The sequence below is a fragment of the Corvus cornix genome, chromosome 1A, assembly GCF_000738735.6.
Source record: "Corvus cornix cornix isolate S_Up_H32 chromosome 1A, ASM73873v5, whole genome shotgun sequence".
NCBI classification, from domain to species: Eukaryota; Metazoa; Chordata; class Aves; order Passeriformes; family Corvidae; genus Corvus; species Corvus cornix.
The window spans coordinates 70320212-70346968 of NC_047057.1; the positions used below are offsets into that span (position 1 = coordinate 70320212).

The 26757-nt window shown below is 42.5% G+C and overlaps 1 protein-coding gene across 3 annotated transcripts in view; it reads left to right on the forward strand.

Moving 5' to 3' along the window:
• The first annotated feature begins 667 nt into the window (after window positions 1–667).
• LMO3 (LIM domain only 3) overlaps window positions 668–26757 on the forward strand; it is a 56431-nt gene continuing 30341 nt past the window's right edge. The window contains exons 1-3 of one of the 3 annotated variants that reach the window (XM_010404185.2): window positions 668–861; window positions 1079–1144; window positions 8627–8840. In XM_010404185.2, the coding sequence (XP_010402487.1) occupies window positions 8635–8840 (206 nt within the window). In that variant the 5' untranslated portion in view covers window positions 668–861; window positions 1079–1144; window positions 8627–8634. Of the gene's footprint in view, window positions 862–1078; window positions 1145–2105; window positions 2224–8626; window positions 8841–26757 lie in introns of those variants that run through there. The other 2 variants (XM_010404186.3, XM_010404182.3) reach the window with 2 other exon arrangements.

The window sequence follows — 26757 nt, forward strand, 5'->3', positions numbered from 1 at the left end:
CTTCAAAAGTGCAGTGAGGGGGGTGGCATGTGGCAAGCGGGGCCCAGGGGTGGCACAGCCGGGACTGCGCCGGGGAGCAGGAAACTTTCACGCTGGAGTTTCCACTGCTTTCTGAGCAGCTCAGATCTAGCACGGAGACAGGCAGAGTTTTCACCTTCAGGGATTTTTCTCATTACTCATTAATAGAGAGATATGTATCTTGCTGCTTTTTTTTTTTCTCCTTTTTTTTTTTTTTTTCTTTTTTGCCTTTTTGCGTGGGCAACTTCTGGTTTTGTTTAAGCAAAGTATTTTGGGAGGAGTGATGGCGGGTGGGGGGCGCGACGCTCCCCTGCTTGCCCGGGTGTGCTTCTGGAGCACTCTCTGGGAAGGTGATCCTGAGCCGCTTCAGCAGAGGTCACTTGTGTGTGCGTGTGTGTGTGTCCCTGGTGTTTGTGTCTAGCATATGCATGTGGTTTTGCTGACTGCACTTGCAGGCTTGTAAATTTTCACCATGGGAAATTACCAACAAAGCCCAATCTGTCTCCTGGCTGCTTTGCACTTTCCGAGGGCGGCTGTACTTGAGCGAGCTGCAGAACGAGAGAGAAAGCGAGAGGGAGAGGGAGAGAGAGAGAAAGGGGGAGTTGGGAGGGGGGAGAGGAAGGGTGGGTGGGTGGGTGGAGGGGGGGAGAGGTAAATAGCCTTAAATCGGAAGGGAGCTGCTTCTCTGTGGTCTTCCACAAGAGCTGCCTGGGCTCTGCTTGGCTCAGTAATAACTGAGTGACCTTTTCTTTTGCTGTATTATGTCTGGCTGGTAAGGGATTGCATTTTGCAGCTGATAAAGCCCTGACTTCATTCAACTCGGCTCCTCACACGCTGCTTTAGGTAAGTTGTCTTCAGCCAGGACGGAGACAGACAGCCTTGGACTGCAAGATACTAAAAGGAGGACACCTGTAGCTCGGATGCGGTCAACACAATTACTTGGCGGATCCTTGAGGACCTCATTATTTTAAACTTAAAGAATAGCGATCTCCCTCCCCATCTCTCCCACCCCCTCTTTATTTTTTTCCCCAAACAATGCTTCTTTTTGACCTTTTCCAAGGAGAAGAGCTACAAAGCAGCCACTGTGCTTATTGAACTGCCTCCCCTGTATCGCTTAATTGAGAAGGTAAGCGAGGCAACTGTGTACATAAGCTTTGGGTCATTTGTGTATGTGTGCCTGCATCACTCTCTCTCTCTCTCTCCCTCTCTCTCTCTCTCTCTCTCTCTCCCTCTCTGAGTCATAAGCCGGGGCTGCAATACACACACACATCTCTGCACTGCAACTTTCACTCAAGCTGCAGCTCTGCCGAGACTGTTTTGTTTAAATCATGTGAGGCTTCATTATTTTTATGATGAGACATGAAATACATGCAAGCAGAGGATGCTGAGCGAAACCCATCCGACTGTATGTCTCGAGAAATAGCAGTCAAAGTTAACAATGAATTGCAGCCCCACCACTACCCCCTCCCCGTTATTATTGTTATTATTATTCTTGCTTCTTCCAGAGCTTCTCGAAACATGCTCTCAATTATCAAGGGAGTCGGTTAATTTCCCACTCCCCGGCTTTAATCCACAAGCCTCCCCGTACGGCAGTTTAATTTGCAACTGCTTCGGTGCAGGGTTAACCCTTTGGGCAGAGCGGTAGGCAGGAGCGGGGCGGGGAGCCCGGGGGCAGCGCGGGCCGGGGCGGCAGGGACGTCGCACCGGCTGCGGGTCCGGGCTCCCGCATCCTCCCTCTCCCGGACCGGCGTGAGGCAAGGGCAGCCAGGCTGGCATTGCGAAGCGGTACTTCTGTCTGCGAGCATTTCTCTTTTTTTCCGCCTTTTTTTTTTTTTTCCTCTTCCCCCCACCTTCTCCCTTCCTAGCGAGCACGATACGGTATGCTAACGCCGCATGTGACAGTTTAATCAAACCCATTTGTTACAACAAAGCTAAGAGACCGCTGGGATTATAGGCTTACGGCAGAGTTAGGGGAGCATGTGGCTTTGTCGCTCGCCATCGCCGTGCGGGGCCGGCGGCTCGGGTGTGCCGTCCCCCCGGCCCCAGCCCGCCGCCCCCCGCCCCCGCTGCGGCGCGCCGCGCTCCGCTCACTTGACCCGAGCCGAGGAAGCACTTGCTACTTTTGCCGGGATTTGGTGCTTCAATGAGAAGGAGCTCTCCAGGCGCCCGTAAATCAACTCATGCAGAAAAAGGAGAAAAGTTTTGGTAAGGCGGCGGTGGCCGGCGCTGGCGCGCAGCGGTGCGCTCCCGGGGGGAGGCGGGGGGTCCTCCTTCCTCTTCCATCCCCAACGCGCTGCCGTGGCGAGCGGCTGTGCCAGCGTGAGCTCTGAGGAGACCCGAAATACCGCTTCCTAGGACAGCTCTGTAGGACCGCGCTTTAAACCGATTCGTTTTGCTCGGTGCAACAAACATCGCGACGTGCTGTCCCCGACACCTCCCTCTCCCCATCCTTGTGATGCTCGGAAAGGAATTGGCATAAAGGGCTTGAGCGTCTAACTCTGAAAAGGGATTCTTTGTTGTGGAGTATATGTTTCTTATTTATTTTTTTATTTTGCATGTGAGCTGCATCAAAATTGAACTCAGTCTTGCAAATCTCTTGTTGGCCTTTGCCAAGCACTAGCACTTTGCTGCCATGGTAACTGTAATTAAACTGATAAGAGTGGAAAAATGTCAGTATCTCTGAGCCTTGCAGCTGCATTGGAGAAAAAGGGAATCAAATTGGTTCCCAGCACCACTGCTCTAAAAAAGGAGGGGGAGAGTGGTGGGGGGGCTGGGGGAGAGAGATGGGGGGGACAAGCCAGGGGTAGGAACATAGCTAAGCAGCTCCGGTCCCTGAGATCTGGGTACATCTATTTGCTGTGTTGTCCCTTAGGGGGCTACAGCCTGCAGGGATGCTCTGGGCCAGTGAACAGAGAGAAACAAGCTTTTAGGCCCAATCTAGCTTTCAAAAAGAGAAGGGGAAAGAAGAAGAGAAATCTTTTGTTTGGTGTCTCTTGGCAATCGACTAGCCATGTTGGCCAAATTCTTTTAATCTGTATCACTGCTCCCAGCTGTGGGACTGCATTCCCATTTTTATTTTTTGCCTAACCTCTTCTCTTTTCCTTTTTTTTTTTCCATCTCCTCCTTCCCAACCCATATCCTTTATGTAGAAAGAAAGAAAAAAATCAAAAATAAAAAAAGAAAAAAAGCAGATTCCTCTGTAGAAGAAGGGGCAGGAGGTGAAGTTTAGTTATATACCATGGAAAATTAACTCAAAAGTATACAGAAGAGACTATATTCAGAGTACTGAAATCCTTACTTTTATTTTTTAAAAAACCCCTGAGTGTTATGGAGTTGCGGTTACTTTGTTGTGTTAACTACAGAAGCTGAGACTGTGCGGATGAATGGCACAGAACAAGAGAGCATAATGGAGGCAATCAACCGTTAGGCTGGTTCACAATGCAATCCAGGCAATTAAAAGCTCACCAGAGTTTAAATGAAATGGTTCCACTTATTTCTGTGCACCACACTGCACAGGCTATTATTTATGTCTCTTTTTTTAATTATGATTTCCCTTAAACTGTCAAATAACTCAGAATAGCAGGGTCTCGGAGGCAATAAGAATTTTCCACAGAACAATTTACATGCCAATCTAAAACTAGTTACGACTCCTGATGTGCTACATATGAGTTCTGAAATGTTTCTTAGCTTCTGAAAGCTTTTTTTTTTTTCCAAGTCTGTGTGTGTTGCCCTGAATTACTGGAGCTCTGAATGCTTTTAGGATGAAGCTACAAAGTAGGAAAGCATCAGAAAAGTATTCTTTTTATCTCCTCCTAGACCCCTAACGCTCTCGTTGACTGTGTGTTGTCTGTCAGTTTGCTTTTAAAGACTGATCCACCCAATAGTTAATTTGCTCCAAACTGATTTTTTTAATTTTTTTTTTCTGAATAGAGGCTTGTTTTCCCTTTTGGGCTGTTTGTGCTACTGTCCTTGGTAGAACTGTGTGCATACCTCTGAAAAAGGGGGGAAGAGTGGTCTTTAAAAGTTTGTAAGAGATCCAGTGCATAATATCCAACTCTTCCTCCCAAGGACTGCTTGTACCACAAACAAGAGCTGAGTTCTGAGTGTCTCATGCCATGCTCAGCTCAGCTCACCAGGGACTAATCCCGCTTACAGATGCTTCTAAATCACTAACACAATATAGTTCATTACATCAAATCTTCATTCCCTTTGATTTTTGAGAAGGGTGATGATTTGAGTGAGATGGATTTTTGCTTCTCTCCCTTCCCTGGGAGCCTAATTTAGCTTTTTCCAGCAACCCTTCCTCTTTATCACGAAATCATAGTTACAAATCAGTTGACAGTGTTTCATCACACGATAATAACAATAAACAGGGAGGGCAGCCAGTTGCATCGAACTTATTTGGGGAGATTGAAAGGAATCTGAAAAACCTGGAAGTCAGGTTATTAAGTTCTCCCTTCAAAAATCCTAAAGGTGGTGAATGGTGATGAAGAAGTCTTATTCCTGACACAGCTCTGCAGTTTCTGTGCAGTATCCTGGGGACTGGGGGTGGAGGAAGGGAGGGAAAGGAGGGAAGGATAGAGGAAGCCCTTGAAAGCATATTGGGGTGAAATAAAAAGGGTTTATTTGACAGTGACAGACTAGGCACTGAAATTTCTCAGTTCTGAGAACAGATCTGCTCTGTGATGCAGAGCATGGGTAGGACTCTGCAGAACTGAAGGGAAAGCTGGGTTTGATTTTTCTTTTTTTTTTTTTTGCAGCCGGGGTGTAGCACTTAGGGAATTGTATGATGTTTTGAAAGTGCTCCATAAGCTCTGCTTTCCTGGGGGAGGGGGAGAGGAAGGCAACCAGGCAGCAGTGCTGTGCACTGCTACCTGATATTTCAGCAGTGAGCAGTTTGGATGGGTTTGTGGGTGCTGTCAGCCTCTGAAAGGGCCTTTCCCATGTCCTAGAAATAAATGAGTACTTAAACCGCAGCCTGTGAAAAGCTGGGCACCAGTAAACTGCAAAGTATTCTTATTGCCAAATTAAGGGAGAGCTAAAAATACACGAGCACGTATCTGAAAAGTGCAACACCATCAGAGATCTTATGGGAATGTTAAAGGGAAGAAAGATGGTCTGTGAGGTGATCTGCACTACAGTGGCTCATACAATACAGGAAAAAAGTAATAAAATGTTCTGCTGTCAGAACTAAGCAATTTAAACGGGGCGTGTGAAGAAAAGGACGTTTTCAAATTCGGAGATATGTCAAACACTTCTTGACTTTGTTTAGAACCCTCCTATGTTTCAAAAAAAGCATAACTTTTTCTTTTTTTTACAAGGAAGCGGGGATTTTTAAATAATAAAATAGAACCAGTTTCATTGCAAGTAAAGTGAGAACAGATCAGATCTATCACAGCAGAAGAGCATTCCTTCCCTCCAAAAGCTGCTGCAGATTGAATCCCCAATCTGGAGATGCTGCCAGTGGGGTGTCAGCACCACCTTTTCTCTCTGCATCAGGAAAATAGGCATGTAGGGTTGCAAATACTCCTTCCGTGGCATGTTTGCCCCTTTGCACTTGCCCCTACAAGAAGGGTTTGGTCTAACCAGTGTGAATGACAGGGCTCTGCCTACTTTCCTCGTGTAGCAAATACTTCAAAAGCTGTGCAGGCTATGTGCAGGCTGCAGTTTTATTTGTAATACAATAACCTCATGTTTGCAGCATATACCTCGGGAATTATCAGGCTTGATTACTGCAATCTGCTCAGACATTCACTAGATTGGCCATGTTTCTGTGGCATCTTGGTCTCTTCAGACAGCTCAGGACAGTAGATCAGCCTGGATCAGAGACTGTCAGCCTCCACTCTCTAACCCGCTTCCTTATCAGGCGATGAAATTTTTACATTAAGATTTTTTTTGTTAAAGCCTTTAACTGTGTTAGCTCCTAGTTTATTCTGTTTTCCCTCAAGCTAAAGATTAAAGTCCTAGAACAGCCCTTCATGCTTCTAAACTTTTTTTTACCGAGTTACAAGAAGTTTATACAAATTGTGGCTGATTTTATGCATTTGTCCTCTATATGGCCAAAGAGAGGGTCTGGGGATAAGCCTGTTGTTGGCACCTAGTTTATATTTACACTCTACTGCGATAAGCAACGTTACAGATTAAGGCTTTTTGACCAAGTGATGTTATTAGAGTTTCAGCAGGACTTCCCTTTACAGTCTGGTAAAGGGTTCCTTACCAAAAATCTCTGATATTTTCACGCTTTGAGTCGTTTATTTGTAGTCATGTTACTTTGCTCTTTCAGTGATGTACCCTGGATTCAGGGGAGTCAGCTGTCAGTTGAAAACGCTGCAAAGGCTCAGCCTTTGTCTCGTGGTGCTTTCTCAAGAGGAAATGTGTGTGTTCGTTCCCAGATCTGCCACAGACTGTGGTGCCCTATGCAGGTCGCTGGATCTCATCCTCCCCCTTGGGAATGAGGGACAGATCTTAGGAGTAACTATGTGGTGAGGAGCTATGAGCATCGGCTGGGGAGTGATGGGAGGGGCAGCACTGACAATTTTAAACTGGCTGATGGAAAAATATAGGCCTTACACTTCTATCATGAGCTGCAGATGTGGTGCAGCAGCACTGCCGGGGTGCTTCGGGGTGTCCGCTAGCAGAACTGCCTGCGCACCACTGAACGGAAATGTGTCACACTCCAAGGTGTGTGGTAGGCTGCACTGCAAAGAGGGGAGCAAGGCTGCCGTGCCCATGTGTTGCAATAAGAATTGCTATTTCTAACTCAGCGATCAGCTTTGCAGGTGGGACTTAGGAGTTCAGCTTGGGAGCACCGGAAAGTCACTAAACTGGCCATGCAGTCACTGTGCTCCACGTAGGTTCCATGCGTTCCACATACACCTGTGTGGAGATCCCTGGGATGCCTCAGCCTCTTGTCTCTGTAACCTTGATATCCATAAAGACACACTCTACCACTGCTTTGAAGGTTATGCTGGTTTCTGTGCTTTTCTCACGAGAGATTTCAAAAAATCAAACACAAACCAAACCGAAGAAACCCCAGCTAGTCTGTGTTCTAGCCCCCTGAACCTGCCTGCCTCTGGTGGGGTGTTACAGCACCAGCCAAGATCTGCTGATAGAGGCTGGGACTGCCAAGCTTTCTTAACTCCAGCTAGTAGAACATTCATGATGAGGGGCTCTTGAATTTGTTCTTCTTTGCTCTGAGAATCTACTTGACCTTTTCCAGTCTCTGGATAATAATAGGGTTCCATACCCCAAATGTTGGAGTAGGATTTGCTTGTTGGCAACAACATTTGTTCCCCAGTCTTGGCAAATCCTCATTGCAATATTCGGATATGTTCTAATGAGTAACACCTTTTTCAAGTTACATCACTGGCTTTAAAACAGTGAGATAAGCTGCTGTTGTCGGTTCTTCCCTTCCCTCCTGTGCCTGTTTGATGTCCACTAAAATATCCACAGAGCTATTATTTTGCTTATCCTAAGAAGTAACTTTCGGAGAATTAGTCTGAGTGCAGTGGGATGGCAGCTCATGCAGCTAACCAGAGAGACCAGTGTGTGAGCACTTTGGGGCAGCGACCTCTCCCCATTTACTGTAAAGCCGAGGGCAATTGATTTTTGAATGCATCCCTGGAAGCTGGCTGTGTTGCTCTGAGTAACATCACTCAGCTGTGCTCCACTTTTTGCCAGTTCTGTCCATTAAACAGTGTTTCAGGTGTTTGAATGGTTTTTTAAATGCTCTCAGCTATTACATCAAAAGGTGTATATATACTTAATGGACACTACTGTACTCCTTGTCCTGAGGTAGCTGTTGGCTAAAACTGGGATTGGAAAGTGGGGCAGCATTTCTATTTTTTTTTTTTTTCCTTGACAAACTGGAAACTCTCTGACCTTGTGCAGATTATTTTAAGTCAGGTTTTTCAGAGGGTCCTTACACTGCAGGTTGTGACTGGCATTGCTGGTACTGAAGTCTTTGGAAATCTCATCACTTCATTAATATGTTTAAAAAGAACTAAAATATTAAAAAATAAAACACCCCCCTGCCAGCATCAAAATTTCTATGTCAAGTCTCCCAGAAACTCTTGCCCTGTGCCTCTAAAAGCTTCAATCTTTTCTTCTTTGGAATCTGAAATGCTTTTATATTTTATGAAGATAGTACAGATAAGTCCAAATATGTGGACTTAACTATGTTTGCCATATAGATACCCTGTTTATTTAAATTTTGGGTGGCTAAGTTTTGGAGATACGCTGTTTATTTAAATTTTGCATTGCTAAATATTGCATACTGTGGCTGAAATTGGATGACTTTGAACTGTTTTAATATTTCATGTTATTTTTTAAATCATATTTCTTTTCAGCAAAGAGACCAGGTAAATGAGGTGTTAAAGAGAAGCTGTGGAACTTCGAGCAGTGGAAGTTTCTGCTCTCAAATTTATCTTAGCCTTGTTTTCAGCTTGCTGTGGACTGACTAGGTTATTTTATCCTATCTATACCACTGGCTTTTAAATGAACTGGGTGTGGGGGGGAGCAGCAACGAGGTGGAGGAAGAAAAGGGCAAGAGTTTTTGTACTTGAGAGAATATCTATTTTCACTCTTCTCTTGTCTTCTTGTATTTCAGGTATACAAATGCTCTCAGTCCAGCCAGACACCAAGCCGAAAGGTTGTGCTGGCTGCAACCGTAAGATTAAAGACCGATATCTTCTAAAGGCCCTGGACAAATATTGGCATGAAGACTGCCTGAAATGTGCCTGCTGTGACTGTCGCCTGGGGGAGGTGGGCTCTACCTTGTACACCAAAGCCAACCTTATCCTTTGTCGCAGAGACTATCTGAGGTAGGTCACGGCCTTCTTCCACTCGCTGACAAACTCGGGAAATCTGTTCAGCCTTCCCTATGGAGCTGCTCTCGCATAAGCAGGGCTGCAAGGCTGAGTATGTGTGGAAATGAGGAAACAAGTACTGAAACATGGAGATTAAATTAAAGTCTGAGTCAAAAAGTGCACACAGCCAGGTTGTGGAGGTGGTTGCCAGATTTCTGATGCTGATACTGGTGTAGAAGAGAGTAATTCCCCCCATGCTTCCCACAGCACCGTGCTCCTGGGGAGGTGGTGGTCTCCTCCTCCTGGCAGCACAGTGATGGCCAGGTGTAGCAGCCTGAAACCAGATGCATGGTTTTCACCAGCTTCAGGGCAGGGTTTGAACCCTGCGAGGGAGGCGTGTTTCACCCGTCTTCGCTTTTGTCCTCTTAGTTTGCCAAGGGATTTCATTTGTGGCACTCAAGCTTCTGTGAATGTTGCTACTCAGCTGTTAGAAGCTGGACCAGGATGACCAACTGTCTTCCCCATTTTTAGTAACCATGTGTCTGAGCTCCAATCCCCTCTGCTCCTAGTTTCAGCTGGTGACCTGGATGGGATGCTGGCTAAACTGTGGCCACTTGTTAGAGGTACCAAATCAGCTTTTTTATCTTCTTGTTTGCTCGTGGACCTACATTCTCAGAACTTTTTGAGGAATAACTCATAGCAAAGTACGGACAAGCAGCACCAGGATAGTTTATCTGCAGCTCATGTGTCAATAGGGCAGCTTTGCAAGACATAAGTTTAACTGGGAAGTTTAGTTTCCCTGGGCTCTCAATAGTAAATAGAGAGAAAAGGCTCCTCTGAGGTGATTCCGAGCACCTATTTCCTATAGCAACACCTTTCCTCCATTCCCTGTAGAGGGGGTCTAATGAGACTAGCTGCTCCAGGCTAAGGTGAACTCCTGGGAATATTTCCCCTGCCCCTTTAGTGAAGCCTTTTCCTTTTAAAGGGACGTCGAAGTCGCTAATACATTGGGGGAAAATTAAAATTCTTTTTGAATGCGTTAACTTCTAAGTTCAGCTTAAGTACAGGTACCAAACAGGAGGTTCCCACACACTGATCAGTTCCCAAGCTTTACACCGTGGGTTGGTTGGAACAGGAAACAAGACTAAAGCACTAACAGCTGTTGGTACTCTGGCTCTCCACATAACCACCTCTAGAAAAAGAGAGTGGAACAAAAACCTTCACAAACGCATTGTGCATTTGTTGAGCTGGGGCTGAAAGGCAGATCAGGTTCTTCAGATGGGCTTAGACTTCTTAATGGTAAAAGTATTCTTCTACCTATTAAAGCTCTGAGCTGAACCCAAGATAGAGTGCTGGGAACTTAGCATAGAGGCTGCATCTTAAACTCTCTGTGTTAAAGCTGCCAAAGCAGTAGGTAACAAAACCTCACTTTTAAAAACTGTTGGAACAGAAGGGAATTGTTATACATGAACCTAGGTCACTTGTGGTCTTTAGGTGAGTGTGTGTAGAGAGGGTTTGGAAAAGCTTTTGGTGGGGGGGAAGTAACATCCCAACTTTCAAAACCCATTTTAATAATCTTTACACAACAAATGCCTGCAGGAGCGAGAGAACTGTTATGGCTGTTTCATCTGAGTTCCAAATTTACTGGAGACTTTGAGCTTACTGAATCTCCCAAGCGCTAGTGCAGCAGATCTACTATTTTGAAATCAAATGTTTAAAATCAAAACCAGAAATGATGTGGTAGTAAAGATATGAGCAAAGCATTTCCCCAGCACAGATGCATTCACACACGCTCTTGCTCTCTGGTCTTTGAAGGTTTAACAGGAGTAAATATTTTGCTAACAGATTGTTAAAACTCACACTAAGTGATTCAGAGAAAGGAGAATTTTTTGTCTTTTTCTCTCATGATCACATTCAAAACTGGTGTTTCAGTTTTTTCTTCACACACAACACCTTTTACTTTTGCACACGAAAGCAGCATACATGAGAAATCCTATAACTGGTTTTAAGATGTTTCAGATTTTTGTCTCTGGATTTATTGAGTCTTAATGAAGCTATTTTGTTATGATTTTTTTTTTTTGAGTGATACTTGTGAGTGCATAGATTTAAACTTGGTATTTACACTAAACTTCAAACTGATGCACTTAAGGTAATTGCAGATAGTCATTTGCCTCATTGCATCTTATCTACTTAGTTATGCAGTGAACCTATAAAAGTCATCTTTTTAATGCTAATGTACAAACTAGTTAAATTTTCTCTAGCTTTGTAGTCATATAAGCTTTCATATTTAGCAACCCACTTGATACGAATTTAAGGAACAAATTGCATTGTAGTAATGATCACATTAGAGTTCGATTATGGTTTCAAACTATCTTCTTAGGTTTTTTTCTTTTTAATCATAAAGGGAGTCTTTGCTGCGTGTAAAACTGTTCTGGCTTCCTATTAATTTATGTGGTGCCCTCTAGAGGATATGTGGCTTGAACGATACTATAAAGAGTAAAATTGCTTATTAACTTGTCTCTCAGTGTTCATTATGCCTTTCAATAAGACAGGCATTCTACAGATGCTACAAGCAATCATGTAGCCAGTTTGGGTGCTTTAGCATTCACATTTGTGTTCATAAATGGTATGATTGTGTGTTTGTCTGTTTGCAAAAATATTTCCGGTATCTTTCATTTAGAAATGCCTGACAAAAAAACTACCCCCTCCCTCAGCCCTGATGCACGCTCTCGTGCTGCAGTTGAGCCCTGAGGTCCCCACTTTGAGCGTCTTATAAATACTCTCTATCTTCAGAACTTCAAAACTTGCTTCGCTTTAGCTGTCTCCTTTGGTAAAATTAGTTAATTATACTACATTAAAACCTTATTCTCCGGATTGGGAGGGATTGAGGGAATGGAAGGAATTTTTAATGAGGTAATGAGCTTGAAAGATGCTCCGCGTGTGAGAAGCTTTGCCCTGGAATCTGATTCATGTAAGGCACTCCAGTGGTTTCCGAGGTGGCGTACGACACCAGGGTATCAGGGTGGCCGTGGCAGGAACGAGCTCCGTTTTGTTAACGAGGATGGGAACTGACTTGAGTAAAGAAAGGGCTCAGTGTTAGAAATAATACACTCCATGAAAATGATATGCAGAGTATAATTCCCCTGCAGGCTTCTGTCTTCTGCTTATACACTCCTGGGTTGGAAAGTGAAGACTTAATTTAAGGAACTTAGGTTTACGCCAACATTTCAAGTCCATTTATAGTAAGTGAAATATGCAAGAACTTTTTTTTTCTCCCCTTTTTTTCCTCCAAAGCTGCACGGTGACATCTTAATGCATCAGCCTATCCTGCTCTGTCCTCTCTTCTGACTGGCAGCATGTCCATTTACAAGCATGATATTCCCTTTGAAATCTGTCATTACTGCCATTAATGACCAGTCATTATGTTAACAGCCCTTGGGCTGTTAACATGTCAAACTGGTTGTTAACTGGAATGTTATTACTTATTTAAACCGCAGGTATGAGTTGTGTGAAATGTGCTTTGGTTGCACGTTCTGGGCTGCTTCTGCTCAAAACAATAGGGAAACAGCAGAGCGTTTGCCTTTGGGGTGCCAAGGGATTTGCTTTCTGTTCCATCTGCTCATTTGATTTCTGCATATTTGTGAGGTTCTTCTACCCCTGGGCAGCCTCCTAATTTCAGGTGCAACTGTGTGCAATCCCTTCTCTTAGCCTTGCCTGCGAATGGGCAGCCGTGGATGTTTCCAGATGCACGGTAACGCCTGCTGCACATTTGAGATTAATATCTGGCCCCTAGAAGTGTAAAATAAAAGACCAACAATTACATGTAACTCAGTTGTATTAAATAATGAGCTTCCTCGGATGCAGCAGAAATATGAAAGTACAGCTGTGCTAAGCTAGTTGCAATGTAGGTCAATCACCCTTTTCACTTAGGTTTTTAACTACGCAAACCCCGCTGAGCGACCAATGACTACAAAGTGCTGTTTCATTCCTATTTAATTTTGGCAGCATTTTACTGAAGAGCAGGCATTCATGCAGCTAAATTATCTTTGCCGTTTCTGGTTTTAACTCCAGCTCCATGACACTAAATGTTGGAGTGCATATCTCTTAGTAAACACAAAGAATATGGTTTCTGATATATATATCTTTTTTTTTCCAAATCCATCTCTTAACATGGAAATTGAATTAGAACTTTTATTACTTTTTGCATAATTTCCCTAGCCAGGCATGCAAGATCATAAGAAAAGGATTAACAAAACTAATATATTGGGGTGGAATTTTTGCCCTTATACACATCTAGAACCTTATTTAGAATAGGGAGGATGATGACAGAAAGTCTACCCTCTCCCCCCACTCTTCCCCCTCCACCTCGGTATTGATTCTTCCTGTAAATATACTGCAGACTTTAAAAGTACCACTGAACAGCTATGAAAATTAGTAGATCACCATTCCCAAAGAAAGGGATGGAACACGTTGGGTTTGTTCTCTTCCCCACTTGCTGATAAAGACCTGAGAAAAGCCAAGCCTCTAAAACTGGATATTGGAGAAGATCTTGTAAATAACAAGACTTGACTACAGAAAGTAGTGTTCAACCATAAGCACTATAAAGACATTGCCTCTGTAAAATATTTAGCTTCAGTGCAGACTGAAAAGAGCAGAATTTAGGAAACAGCTTTTTCCTGTACAACTGCTCAGACTCTAAAGGCAATTATTATTTTAAAAAATTACTGTGTAGGAGCACTTAGAGAGACTTAAAATGTCTTGTGGCCTGGTGCCGATTAGCAGATCCCATTCCTCTCTCACGTCATGGGCAGTATGACAAACACCTAAGCTATCAGTTTGCTTAAATGCATGTATAAATACTCTCTGTGTGCATATTTTCATAGGTAGTGGGTTATAAATTGTTTTCAAAATGCCTCCTCAACATGTTTCTTGCCCAGCTTGATTAAATAAGGGTAGACCTTTAAAGATTCAAGCAGGGTTTTCAGGAATATTGAGGTACTTATGGAAGTGAGGCTTGAGAGCTCCACTTTCTTCACTAAAGCTGTTTAGAACTGAACCCTTATTTATACACTAATATTCTTGTTGCAATGCATTAAAGCATTCAACAGACTAGTAGTTTGCAGGAACATTCCCTAAAAATATTTTTTAAATACTTTAAAAAATGGTAGGTGTAGCAGCTCATTTGTTCTAATTTTGCTGTGTGTGATGGGTGTTCTTCTAAATTTACATAAATGGTATCATTTAGTGTGTCTTGGAAAGAGGAAAAAAAAGGCAAGAATACTCTCTTTTCCACAAATTGCCAAAGGTTTTGAAAACCTCCAAACACCTTAACAGTTGTTGAAAGGGATAAGGAGAGTGATGCACGCACTCACAGTTAATCCACCCAACTTGCAAAGAATAATGCTTTTGATTTAGTTACACTCTGGCTAGTTTAGCTTGTTCTTATTTTAGTTCATCTGTGATAGCTTTTAATAAGAAACATTCAATTAAGCTGTTAAAATTGGTGTTTAAGTCATGTTGAAATGCTGTGAAATGTGTGTACTCAAGTTTGACGCTCTTCAGTAGTTCCATGTGTTTCCCCGTATCTGCTGGTAGTTTTCTTCAGAGCTGCCAAATTTTTAATAATTGTGTTATTTTTAGGGGCTTAAAATACACAGTTTAATTTTCAAGAATGTGGATCTTCCCTCTTATAAGGCTTCTTGAAAACCTTACGCTTCGCGTGTGTTGTCAAAATACCTCATTAATCCCCTGGAAACGTTCAAAGAATTTCAGGAGACTTTTCAGATGAAAGTACCGTGCCTCTTAAAGCCTGTCCTACAGCTCTTCATTACAGTGCTACAGTGCCGTGTATTTTGATGGAAAATTATTTTACTACAAAGGTTTTGCCAATACAGAGCAGCTCAGTAAAGCTTAATAAAAGCAGTGATTTTGGGGAAGACGAAGTAATTCTGCAGTGCCAGAGGATGGGATAACGTTCCTGGTGAAAGAACAACAATTCAGTAGTTCTGCTTAGTATTTCCTGTAACCTCTTTTAAAAGAAATGCAACTTTCTTGTTTTCATCCTTGATAATTTTTTTTTTTTCCTCAGAAGTGACTTTACGATTAGTACTTCTCATGAAATATCTTTAAAATAATAGCCATATTAAAGTTATTGACTTCAGGAATGAATATTATCAACTGCATTGTGACATGGGATTTGATAGCCAAGGTTTAATTGGACAATTTCTGCATTTTTGACCAGAAGCATATGTGAGACAAAGCATCCATGCATAATATAGTAGAATAATATTGAGTTCTAATAGCCTAACACAGAGATGCCTTTAAAAAGTTCTGATTTCTTCTACATATCCATTCCTTAAAAAAATGCACATTTCTAATTTTTTTAAGTGTGTTTGAAATTTTCATTAATTTTTGGGGACATTTTACGCAAAACTGAAAAAAACCCCTCAAGTCCCTACCATGTAATTAAAAGAAAAGGTCTATTCCTGAATTTTGTTACTTGATATTTACTGTATTTTTCAGGTCTTCCAGCAAATATATAGCATTCCTTCTGGATGTTAATGTTTGAATAACATGTAAAAATCAAAATGAGCTAACATTGTTGCACACCTGTTTAGCCCTCCTGACTTTAGAAATTGCTTTCTTTTTTAATTTCTCACTGAAGTTCAGTATATTCATGGTGGATTTGGAAACTAAAATACACAGTATGCAACACTGATATGGTTTCCAAATGAAACTAGTCTTAACTGTCGCCGTCCTTAAGAATCCATATTCTGGGAATACCGTATCAAATGCATTATTTATTTGATGGCTAATTTCCTAATGGATTCCTTAGTATACAAATGGATGACCTTTTAAATAAATTTAAGTAATAGTTACATGTTTGGGGGATTTTGGGTCAAAATATTCTGGAATTTTTGAAGTTTTTCAGACACAAACATCTGAAGCAACCTTCTCAAAAAGCTTTACTTGTTCTACACCTCCTTCCCTGTAATGTAATTCTGGGGCTGTTACTTTACATCTTCCTGAAGCTGCTTCTTGCCTATCCTGAATCAATTTGCCTTTCAACACTTGGGTCTCATTGCATCTCATGGGGACATTTCAAAATGGCTGTGGAGATCAGTAGAGCCATAATTTAAGAACAAAAAAAGGATGTCCAGATCATCTCTAGAAAGGTGCATCTTTTCTTAGCTGTATGTATGAATCTATCAAATTTCATGTAGAGCTTTCAAATTGCGTATAAATCTCTGCATATCTGTTTGGTGTGATATTTACACGTAGCGATCATGGGGGAGTTCTTCATCCCACGTTCTACAGGTACTTGCAAGATGATCGTGATCTCATCTTCTCGAAACCAGTGAGGACTGAGTTTAAATGAATGCTGACCATGGAGCATTTTTTGACAACCCCGTGGCAACTGGCATGGTTAGTTGCAGACTTAATTTAGGGATGTACTAAAATGTTGTGGTGGAGTGCTAGCATAAGGAATCCATGATCCAGAGCATAAGGAATCCACGATCCAGTCTCTCTCCCCACTTGACATCAGAACAGCAGCTACCAGCAACTGGAGAGTATTTGGCACCTATTTTTCAAAGAGCACAATGATCCCAATTATTAACTGCAAGATATTTTCCTTTGGGACTAGAGTGAACTGTGTTGATCTATTTTATAGCAAAGCACAGCACAGGGAAACTTTTCATGAGCAGAAAATCACTACTTTTTATAAAGAGCAGAGTGTGCTTGTCTCTGGAAGGATGTTCCTTGGGATATTCCCCTGCAGGTCTTGAGTGAAGTGGCGTTCTGTAGTAGTGGAATTTAAACTTTTCATCTTTTCGTTTGCGAAAATGATAACATCTCATGTTGGCACATAGCAGATGAAAGTGGTAATTGCACAACATGAAAAGATAAAATATTTTTGGGGTGGGAGGTAAGAGCAGAGAACATTATGGATTTATTGTATCTTTTTTAGAATTTTGAAGTGGGGGGGGTGAGAGCTAGTGAGAATGTCAAGTTGTACATTTGAATATACCGTAATTGTTGTATTGGACTGATTAAGAAAACTCTATCCTACATCAGGTAGTAAATGCACCCTTGCTCTTGTATTGCTGCTATCACACCTTTGTTTTTAACAAAGCTCAAAGCCTTGGATTTAATGTACAGAAATGATCACATCTCTCTTGACATTCTTTCATCTATTTTGATACAATGTTCAAAATGCTTGAGAACCCAACCTGATTTTTGTTCATGACAAGCGTCCAAGCCATAAATATCAGCATACTCCATCTCTCAGGTTTTAGCCTAGTGGGTAGTATTTATTATATTGTAACCCTGCATTGAACAGCATTACTGATCCACCATGGGATAAAATAAATGTCGTTTTATTCTGTTTTATAGTATTATTTCTTTGCAGATGCTTTAAAGAGAAATATGTATTAGAGAAAAGTTGATGTAAATAGTTTTAATAACTAACCACTTCTGTAAATGTGTTCACTCTAAGAAACAGAAGCATTTATTATTCTTGATCAAATTCTAACAATAGTTCAAGTAACAACCACTGAACTTGGTTTTGTCTTTTAGATACTTTTTAAGGAAAAATTTCTAGGCAGGGATACTTGAAATGAGTTACAGGCTGCAGATTAGGAATGGAAATTGCAATCACTGTGAATTATTTTCTAATCTTCTGTCACTGTGGCTGTTTCTACATAAATCTTGGGGTTTTTTCGGAAGTCAGGACTGAGCTCAGTTCAGAGCTACCACCCTTTCTCAAAATTTGTTTTAAAAAATTAAGATTTTAAGACAATAGAAAACTTAAAAACTCATTTTCCCGTAAGGAACAGACTTCACTTCTCCCTTTCTAATTCGCATTACACAAATTTTATAGGGAATTCAGAAGTTTCTAGGATTTGAGGTGTGGATTTACAAAAAAACCTTTTCAAATAAGTCTTTATAAGCCTAATGTGTCTGTCTGCCTTATACAAAGTGTTGAGGAGGGCAGTTGCAATAACAAGCTGCTCTGCACTAGTGTTTTGCTGGCTTCCTTACTTAATCTGTAATCTGATACATTTAAGAATGCTCTATTACCAAAATAACATTAAATCTAATCCTACAAATGCGTACTACATGCTTGACTTGGTGTACCCTGAATAATCCTATTGAAAGGTATAGGGCCTATTAATTTAGAAGCATGCCTTAGTAAAGCCAAATATTTGAAATTGGAATGCAAACCCACCTTGAATTGCTGTGTCCCTGTTCTTCGTGTGCTATTGACAAACCTCCCTGGCCCCCTGGTCCAGGAAAAGCTCAAACCCACGGCTCTCATCCTGGCCAGGCACCTTGTTGCCGTGTCTAGGACGTCAATCAAAGTTTTGACACCTGTGACAACCTTGCCCTGTTTGTCTCTGACGGGAAGGATGGGTATTTGTATGCTAATCCTACGTACCACTGTCCCAAATCAAACTGCTGGTGAATGATTTAATGGTCCAAGTCCAGGCTTGTCTCTACAACCCACTGGCAGCTTGTGGGCTCTGCTCTCCACAGTTTTCCTGGGAGACAGCAGTAGGAGGTGAGACAAAACTTTACTAAAAAGCCCTGAGGTTTTGTGTTGATGCTTGTGCATCTTGGGTTCTCGATGCACTTTCCCTTCATGCTCCAAAATTGTGCTAATGAACAAGTGCTGTGTACTTAGCAGCTTCAGGCTTCTAGAAGAATATGTTCATTTTTATTAAGATACTCCATTCATGCTTTTTTGTGCTCCATATAGTAATAAAAAATAAAATTAAAATCCAGCATGACATTGAATACTTATAATGGGGCCACTAAAAACTAAATTAAAATGTATTCTTTCTGCTCAGAACTTCGCTTACTAAAACAATCTTAAAACCTAGAGGAAATGCTGCACACACTGCAGCAAATGTGCTGGTTTTAATGAGCCTGGCTGTACTCTGAAGTTAGCCAAGAGCACTTCCCCCAGCACCTCCTTACCTAATTCAGTCATAATGCGGAGTGAACTGCTGGGAAGAGAGTCAGAGAGCAAAACAAAGAGCAAGGGCAGCTCCACGAGCACACATCCAGCAGTGGGTGTCTTCTGTGCTCTTCTGAGGCCTTTCATTATGACCCCTGATGGGTCCCAGGCAGGATCCCAATTACTCTCTGTCTCCAGGTGCAGCACAGCCTGAGCATTTTCCTGTAGTCGCCATAACCGCACCTTTCTTTATTCTCCCTGCTCCTCGTAGGCTCTCATTTGATAATTACAGGTAAAATGTACAAGTATGTCTTATAAGAGCACCCCTGAAATGTGTAGGGTAGGTGGTAGCACCCAGTGCAAGTTATTCTACAACTTGGCCATGGGGTAATTTGAAGGTGAGCACAAGAAGCACAACCTCTCCCTGCTGCGGTGAGCGGGTGCTTGTTTTCATCCACCTCTTTTCCCTCCCCATACAAATATACCTCCTCTGCTACAAGATCCCTGAGGTTTACTCTGAATAAAAGCCAGTATATGTTTGCAAAATTTACTGCAATTTGCCAGATTATCAGTCTTGATAGGTATGTACACTCTGTCTGAACAAATAACTCTGGAACGAACTATCCTGAGTAATCTTGTTATTAATCACATCATCTCACTATGGTGGCAGATAAACAGTTTTCTTTGTGACCGCTTGAAAAAGCAATCTTTATCTGTTTTATATCTGTGCTTGTATAAAAATACGGTAAGGTTGTTTCAGCAGACGTACAACCACTTCATAAGTTTGTCTGATTTAACCACCATAAACCCTTTTCTTCTGAGACCCAGCTCTTCCTCCTCATCCTTCTGGTTTTAAGGTGTGTTTTTTGAAAAAGTTAGTTCTTGCCACCAACTCCCACGTGCCTCCTGTTTGGCTTATTTGTGCAACACTGTCAATATTATATAACAAATATACTGCTGCTTTTAGCAGAGTATCAAAAAGATGATATAGGGGACAAGTATTTCTTATCCACTCCCTCTCTTCCTCCGTCCCAAAAAAAAAAAGAAGAAAAAAAATTGGAATGAGAAGGAAACAGATTTAGAAAATGATTGCAAGCGTGTTAAGTTTCCCAGAAAAAAATCTTGCCTAAGTGGAAAGATGTGATTTTTGTCACTGCAAGCCTGGAAACCACTATCCCTGCAAGGCACTCAAGAACTGTCTTACCCCAAATTCTGAAGAGCTCCTTTATGCATGCTTTTAAGCCCCAGTTCTTTGGCTCCTTAAGCTTCAGCTGACCTCTTGTGAAACCAAATCTAGCCTAGGCCTGGTGTGTTTGTCTGCTGAGGAAAGGCACTGAAGAGCACCCTTCCACAGCCCCTGTGCTACAGCAGCTGCCAGCAGTGCTTTGCTTCCCGGACTGGGTGGTGACACGTAGAGATGGCATCTTCCTTATAGGAGGAATAGAGCAGATATTACCAGTGTCTTTGCTGTCTCCTTCTTGGTTTGCTACAAGAACAAAAAAACCCCTAACAATCTAATTGGTTAATTCATCCTCACTGCAGTGCTGCTTGCTGGAGGCAGAACTGCTGATGGGGGCGTGGAGGATACACTGTGAAGTTCTGTGTCTGCCCCTGCCTTAGGGGCAGGTGTCTGATGATCCCCCCAGTCCCTTTTTCCTTCTGCTGTGTACAAGGCGGAGGAGGAGTAGGTACAGCTCTGGTTTTTGCATGAGGAAGCAAGAGAAGTGAAAACGTTAACAGCTGCACCCTTTTCCCTGCTTTCCCTGAAATTCCAGAGTGCTGAAAGATGACAGATATGTCATGCCAGTGTAGGTGACTGTCCTTCCTCATCACTGAAATTTGGGAGGAAATATTATTAAATTGCAAATTTAAGAAAACTTGTCAAGAGAAGACAACATCAGTTGTCTTTAGATGGGACCCCTGCTTTCTGTTCCTAAAACTAAATGCAGCCACCAAGACATCTGCATCTGGACAGATCGCTCTTCCGTAGATTTGTAGTCTTGCTGTCAATTTTCCATCCTCCCTCTGCTCAAAATGAGCACCAGCAAACTGGGCAACTCTCCACTTTTTAGTGATTGGGAAAGAGTGACAGTTTGTGTGCTCCAAATGGAGTGGTTTTGCTGCAAGATTAATTCTGGAGATCTTCTGTCATTTTGGATGAGGAGGAAGGGATTGGGGGGGCTCTCTGTATGTGTGAACAGAGGTTGTCCACTGCATGCAGCAGTTCTGGGAAGGAAGAAATCCCTGTTGAGAGCAATCCAACATTCCTCTGTGTTCTGTACTGCTGCTGCCACAGTTTCCCTCTCCCCCCAAAAGGAAAAAAACCCCACGCAATTCAAAAACCACAAGAAAAAGTTCCTATCTCATTGCACTAGCACCACATGCAGCATGTCCAAAGCTGGCTAAATTATGGCAGCAGACATTTGGCTCTGCCAGATTTAAAAGGTCACTACCAAAGGGCAGGCACGGAAAAAAGATCCAGTAAAGGGGCAACAAAGAATAGAGACCTGAATTCAAAGCATGTTGCTGTATTTGTCCCAACATAAATGATGTCAAGTCCCACACATGATATTTTTATCAAATGTTTCTTCTCATGGCCCTAACTACATTGAGCATGCTGTTGTTGCTTCCTTAATGCAATCTCCAAAGGTCAATCAAGTTATAGAGTCAGGCTGATGAGATTAGATATTACTTTAAAAAACGACCAAAAAAACTGTGTTTGGAGAAAGGCCTGGACACGACTCCAATATAATTCTGTCTGGTTTGCTCCAGGTCCCTGTATCTTTTCCTGGAAACTCTGTGTAAACTGAACCCATCTACTTTAGCTCCAAGAGTGCTTTCTCATTCTCCAGTGATAGCTGAGGTATCTGCATGTTCTTGGGGAGAGATGAGGGAGTCTTCTGGGTACAGGACAAAAATAAAATGACACGTTCAAGTGCTTTTTTTAATGCTTCAGGGAGATTTTACTATCTGAATTGTGTGCAGTGAGCAGGGATTTTTCATTTCATACATCATTCACGACTTGCTGCAGTGATTCCAAAAAGTCCCACAAGCCGAGTCGCTGCTTGCACCAAAGCACAGAGTTTCTAGTTTGTGATTTTTAACAATGGACGTTAGAGGTTTTTTAAGGCTTCACCCAAAATTTGTGGTGGGCAGGTACAAGAAAAGGAGTTGTGTCTGAGGATGGTGAAGGAGATCCAGTAATGACTATGGCAAAATGCAGCCTGCTTTTAGTTTCCCCTCCTTGCTTGTTCTCCTATTGCTATGAGCTTGATGCACAAGAGAGGTGAGCAGGTCCCCAGCTTTATCTTTAGTCTACATGTGAAAGTCTCATGGTGGCACTAGCCAAGGGCTTTGTTTTGCATTAGGCTGTTGCACTGATACAGAGCTGTGAGCAGCATATGAAGTTTGTCTGGTTTTACCCCCACATGCATTTATTTAGGAGTAGTCAACACCTTTTCCAGCAGTTGTAAAGTGTCTGGGATGAAATACCAAAGGTGAGCTGATTTAAATCTAGTTTTATGAGTATTTCTCATTTTCTTTAGAAGCTTTGTAGCAAATGCATGAATATTTAATTGCTGTAGCAAAAAGCAGGTGTGGGCAAACCTCTTCTAGCAATGTCACCTGTGAATGCTGAAGTCAGACTGGCCTTCTGTGTGTCTGTCAGTGGAGCCGAAGTGAATGGATACACAAGACTCTGGACAGATGGGTGAGCATCTTATTACACAGCAATTACCACACGTGTGCCCATCGTGGACTTCCTGGCTCTTTTTGTAGTCCCAAGAAATCAAGCAACCTAATTACCTGGCAGTCCTTATAGATAGCTGTGTTAAAGACACAGTTGTCACTGATGCTTCAACATTGCATTCTTTAGAAATGAAGGAATTAAAATGGGTCAAATAATTTCTTTTTTTTTTTTTTTTTGGTGCAGAGAGCAGGGCAGCTGAGCTTCCCCCGCCCCCCCAGCCATGCTGTGAGAAAGTGGGAGAGGTCAGGCTGCAGAGCTGACACATAATGGCTGCATGGGCAAAGCAGTGAAGGCTCTGGGCAGTAGCTCTCCGAGCAATGTTGGCTGATGTGGCAACTCATAAGATTCTCTCTCAGCCTTTCTGGTACTGTTTTTTTCTGATGGCCTCCTGTAGCCCAGTACCATTCTTCTCCACATCCTTTCTCTGCATTCCCAGCCTAGGTATTCCAGTTTTACAGCTCCTTTCTGTCAGGGTGAGGGAAGTGCTGGTGGGAACCTCCTCGGACAGGTCCTCCCGGAGCCTAGACATACTAGTCAGGAAAGAGTTAAAAGTGTGGAGGAACACAGCCCGTGCAGGTAGCTCTACTTTGCACAACAGGGGCTCAGGGACTTGTGGTCACTCACAGAAAGGCAGGAGCTGATAGCTCAGCAGGAAAACCGCAGAGAACCTCAAGCTTGGTCCTTGAGGGGATGAAAGCCCAGGGGTTTCCTTAGTTTGGGGTCCCTCCTTGGAGGCATGAGCTTGAGGAGTTTCTGTGTTACTGCGCCATGAATAAATTGCTTCATGGATCCAGACATCCAAGACTCTGCTCTGGGGAACCTGGTCTGGCTGTGTGAGTGTGGGGTGTGTGGGGAACCACACGGCAACCTGTCCCTGCTGGGTCACTGGAGCTGTCCCAAACGGCCTTTGGTCCCAGCTCAGGTGGTGGAGCGTGACTGCCAGAGTGCCTCCTGCATGGTCGGACAGGGAAGTTTCCTGAACAAAAAGCCAGCAATTGTTATCCCACCCAGCGCCGAAATTTCAGCCTAAGATTCTTGGAGTTATTTTTTGTACATTTACAGACCTGCACTGCCAAAGGAGCTCAGCATAATGTTGAGAAGTCTCTCCAGAATATCTGCTGTGAACCGCCCTCTGGCTCTGCCAAAGCAGAGCTTGTCGGAAGGGCCCTTGGACGGGAGTTTATGGTTGCGTTTTCCCATTCTTATGGCAATTCCCCCTCAGTTGGATGTAGGGCCTGCAGAGTCCATTTATCCTGTTCCAGCCCCTTCATCTGGCACTCAGCACCTACAGGAGGGCAGGAATCTGAAAACAGGCTTTGTTATGACAGAGATCTCCAGATCTTGTAGCAGATGTTGCTGGTGAGAAGCAATTCTGTTCCAGCCAAACCTTCTTCAGCTCAGCTAAGAAGATGCGTAGAGAATCTCATAAGGCTACAGGCTTTGGCAAGGAAACTCAGCTTTTACCAATGCCAGCTTCTCTCCATATATCTTTTTGAAGGCTGTGTAGAGCAAATGATCTCTTCTCTGTCTCTGTGAAACAGCTGTAAATTTCTCTTCCTTTAACCCCCCCACCCTTTAAACAGCCCTGACAACAGCCAACAGTTATCAGATGCAAAATGAACTATGTGCCTGGGATAAAGAGTTGTGTATCTGCCTCTCCGTGATAGATCCACTGGACATTTTGTATGCCAGTGCTTTAACTGAAAATATTCCCAGGAAGAAGAAATCCCTGGTAATTTCCATAACAGCCTTTTAAGAAGTCTTGTCACCTTTTAAAAAGACATTTGCTTCCCCTTTTCCCTCTCTCCCTCCCCAGCTCCACATGTTGTTTGTTCTAACCTCATCCTCTGTATACAGACTGCTGCTTTACTGTGTGCTGCAGACCTCTCTGCTTTGGGCCCAGAAGATCTTACCAAGATGTTTGTAGCTTACTTTAAATCAGTGCTTGTGCTAATCCCTTTCCAATAATTCCCTGGCACTAAAAAGCCTTTCCTGATTTTGAGGGAGGAAGTTTTGCCATACATGTGAACCTGGGACTGCAGGATTTCTGCCCAAGCTATCTGTTCCCTTGGAGCTGAGAAAATGTCCCATTCCAGTTTTCATAATAGAGACAACTGAGAGCTTGTGAGTGATTTGCCTACAACAGGAAATGGGTTTGTGGCGTAGTGATTTTACCCAAACTCTCTAAAAAATTAAGTCAATCCTGCTTGTTTTCTTTTTCTGACAGTGATGATTCTACCCCAAAGGGAGGGGAAAAGTCATATTTCTTTTAAGGATCAATTAACAAGTGAATAATGCATCGGTTTTTCATCTGAGTAATTTTGTATGCTTTGATTGATTTTATTCTCGTGAATAATTCTCCGCACGTTGTGCATTTATGGTGCTTGTAGTTTGAGGTGCTGCAGGAATGGCGTGTTCGAGTTCAGCAACGCAGATGAGGCTTCTCAAAGTGCTCAGCAGCCCTGCTGCTTCTTGGAATCAGAGGAGAATTGGGCCAGTGTTGAGCCATTTATAAATCCACTCCCAGCCTACCCAATGCACGAAAAGAGGGGCTGACCCCACTGCAGATGGCTCACGTGAGGTCGTGTACAGCCACCCAAAGCGTGGCAAAGACGTCAGAGAAGAGATTCTCAGGGGTGGCCCTTTGTACCTAAAGGGCACTTCATGTGCATGAGCACTGGAAAACTTGTTTTCCCAAGTAACTGGGAGTATGATAGTCTGATTAACTGTTGAACTGCAGCCCCTGTCTAAATTCACTGTGAATTTCGGAGCTACAGCTATCACAGTCCTTGTTCTGTAAAATCACAGGCCTGGGTGCATTTCCCACAGAAAAATTGCCATTTTTCCTCTCCTCTTGCCAGGATGCTATCAAGGGCAAACATCTCTATTTTATGATGTTCTTGTCCCTACTTGTTTTGGGGAAAAGGTGCCTGTTTTAAGGAAAAAAAAAAAAAATTGATTACAATACTGTTAGTTAAGCAGCTTATTGAAAGGTTTGTTATTTTGTTTTCACTATTAAAGTATCCCTTAATCCACCTTGCTGGGTCTCTACCACTCTTGTAATTTTCAATCAAGCCCTTGTTTTGTGAGAAATGTGACAATGCATTGTTGGCACTTTACAAACCTACAGCCGTTGGCAATAGATAATGAGAGGCAGGTTTTTTTTTTCCCCTGTGCAGGACACGATGAAATTTTAGACAGATGAATGCTAAGAGAACCCTATGTACCAAAGGCAATGTTTACTGCATGTAATACATATCATTGTTTGTCTCCTGTAGTGAAAAATACTTGTGTCACGCTGTTAAAATGTACTCCTGACAGAACAGAGCTTGCTATTATAGGGTCCATTGCTTAAAAAAATGATATACCGACAGAAATACAATTTAAGAAAATTTAGCACCAAGGGTAGTCGACCATGTAGGCTACTATTAAGGGGCCAAAACTCAAGGCCGTGGTTTTATTAAAAAAGAGGGATAGTTTATTTGCTAGTAGTAGGTAAAGTTTAAAAAAAAAACATAGGAGGGAGAAAGGAAAAAAACCAACTTGCATTCACTCGGTCTCTAGTGTGTAAAAAATTAATAAATGCAACAGTTCAATAAGATTTTATTGCAGAAATGTTTAAGTGAAACAGTTTAGGAATGCTTCAGATTTTTAAACAGTTCTGCTGTGGAGCACTGTAGCAGCACAGTGCGTAACAAATTGTTGCTTTTTGATGCAAGGCACACCCAGTGCTTTTCATAAAATGAATAGTGAGTCCTGGTTAATTTGAATCAGTTTGTGCATTCCTCCATATTTTTCTTTGGTTTTAGAAGCACAGGGAGATTAGCAGTTTACCGTGAGCAAACGCTGTGTGGTGGCTAACCTTGCACAGTTAAATCGTCAGATGTTGGCTTTAAGTTAATAGTGGTCAACTTATTGGTCACTAATTTGGATCTAGAATTTATTTGCTCCTTCCCAATTCTTCACTTCAGTTTCTAATTGCTAGTTCGTGATGTGTATCAGTCTGTGGGGTACCAAAAAGCCTTTTTTTTTTAATCTGCCTTTTGCAATTATTTAGCAAAATAAACAACACAACGTGGTGAAGAAGTTTTAACTTCTCAAACACTCACTGGACAGCAACTGTGCAGAAGACAAACAGAGTTATATCTGTATCCAACAGATTCAGTAAAGTGTAAAATGGGAGTTTTGAAAGCTCCCCAACAGGTTTGATTTTGGGTTATGCA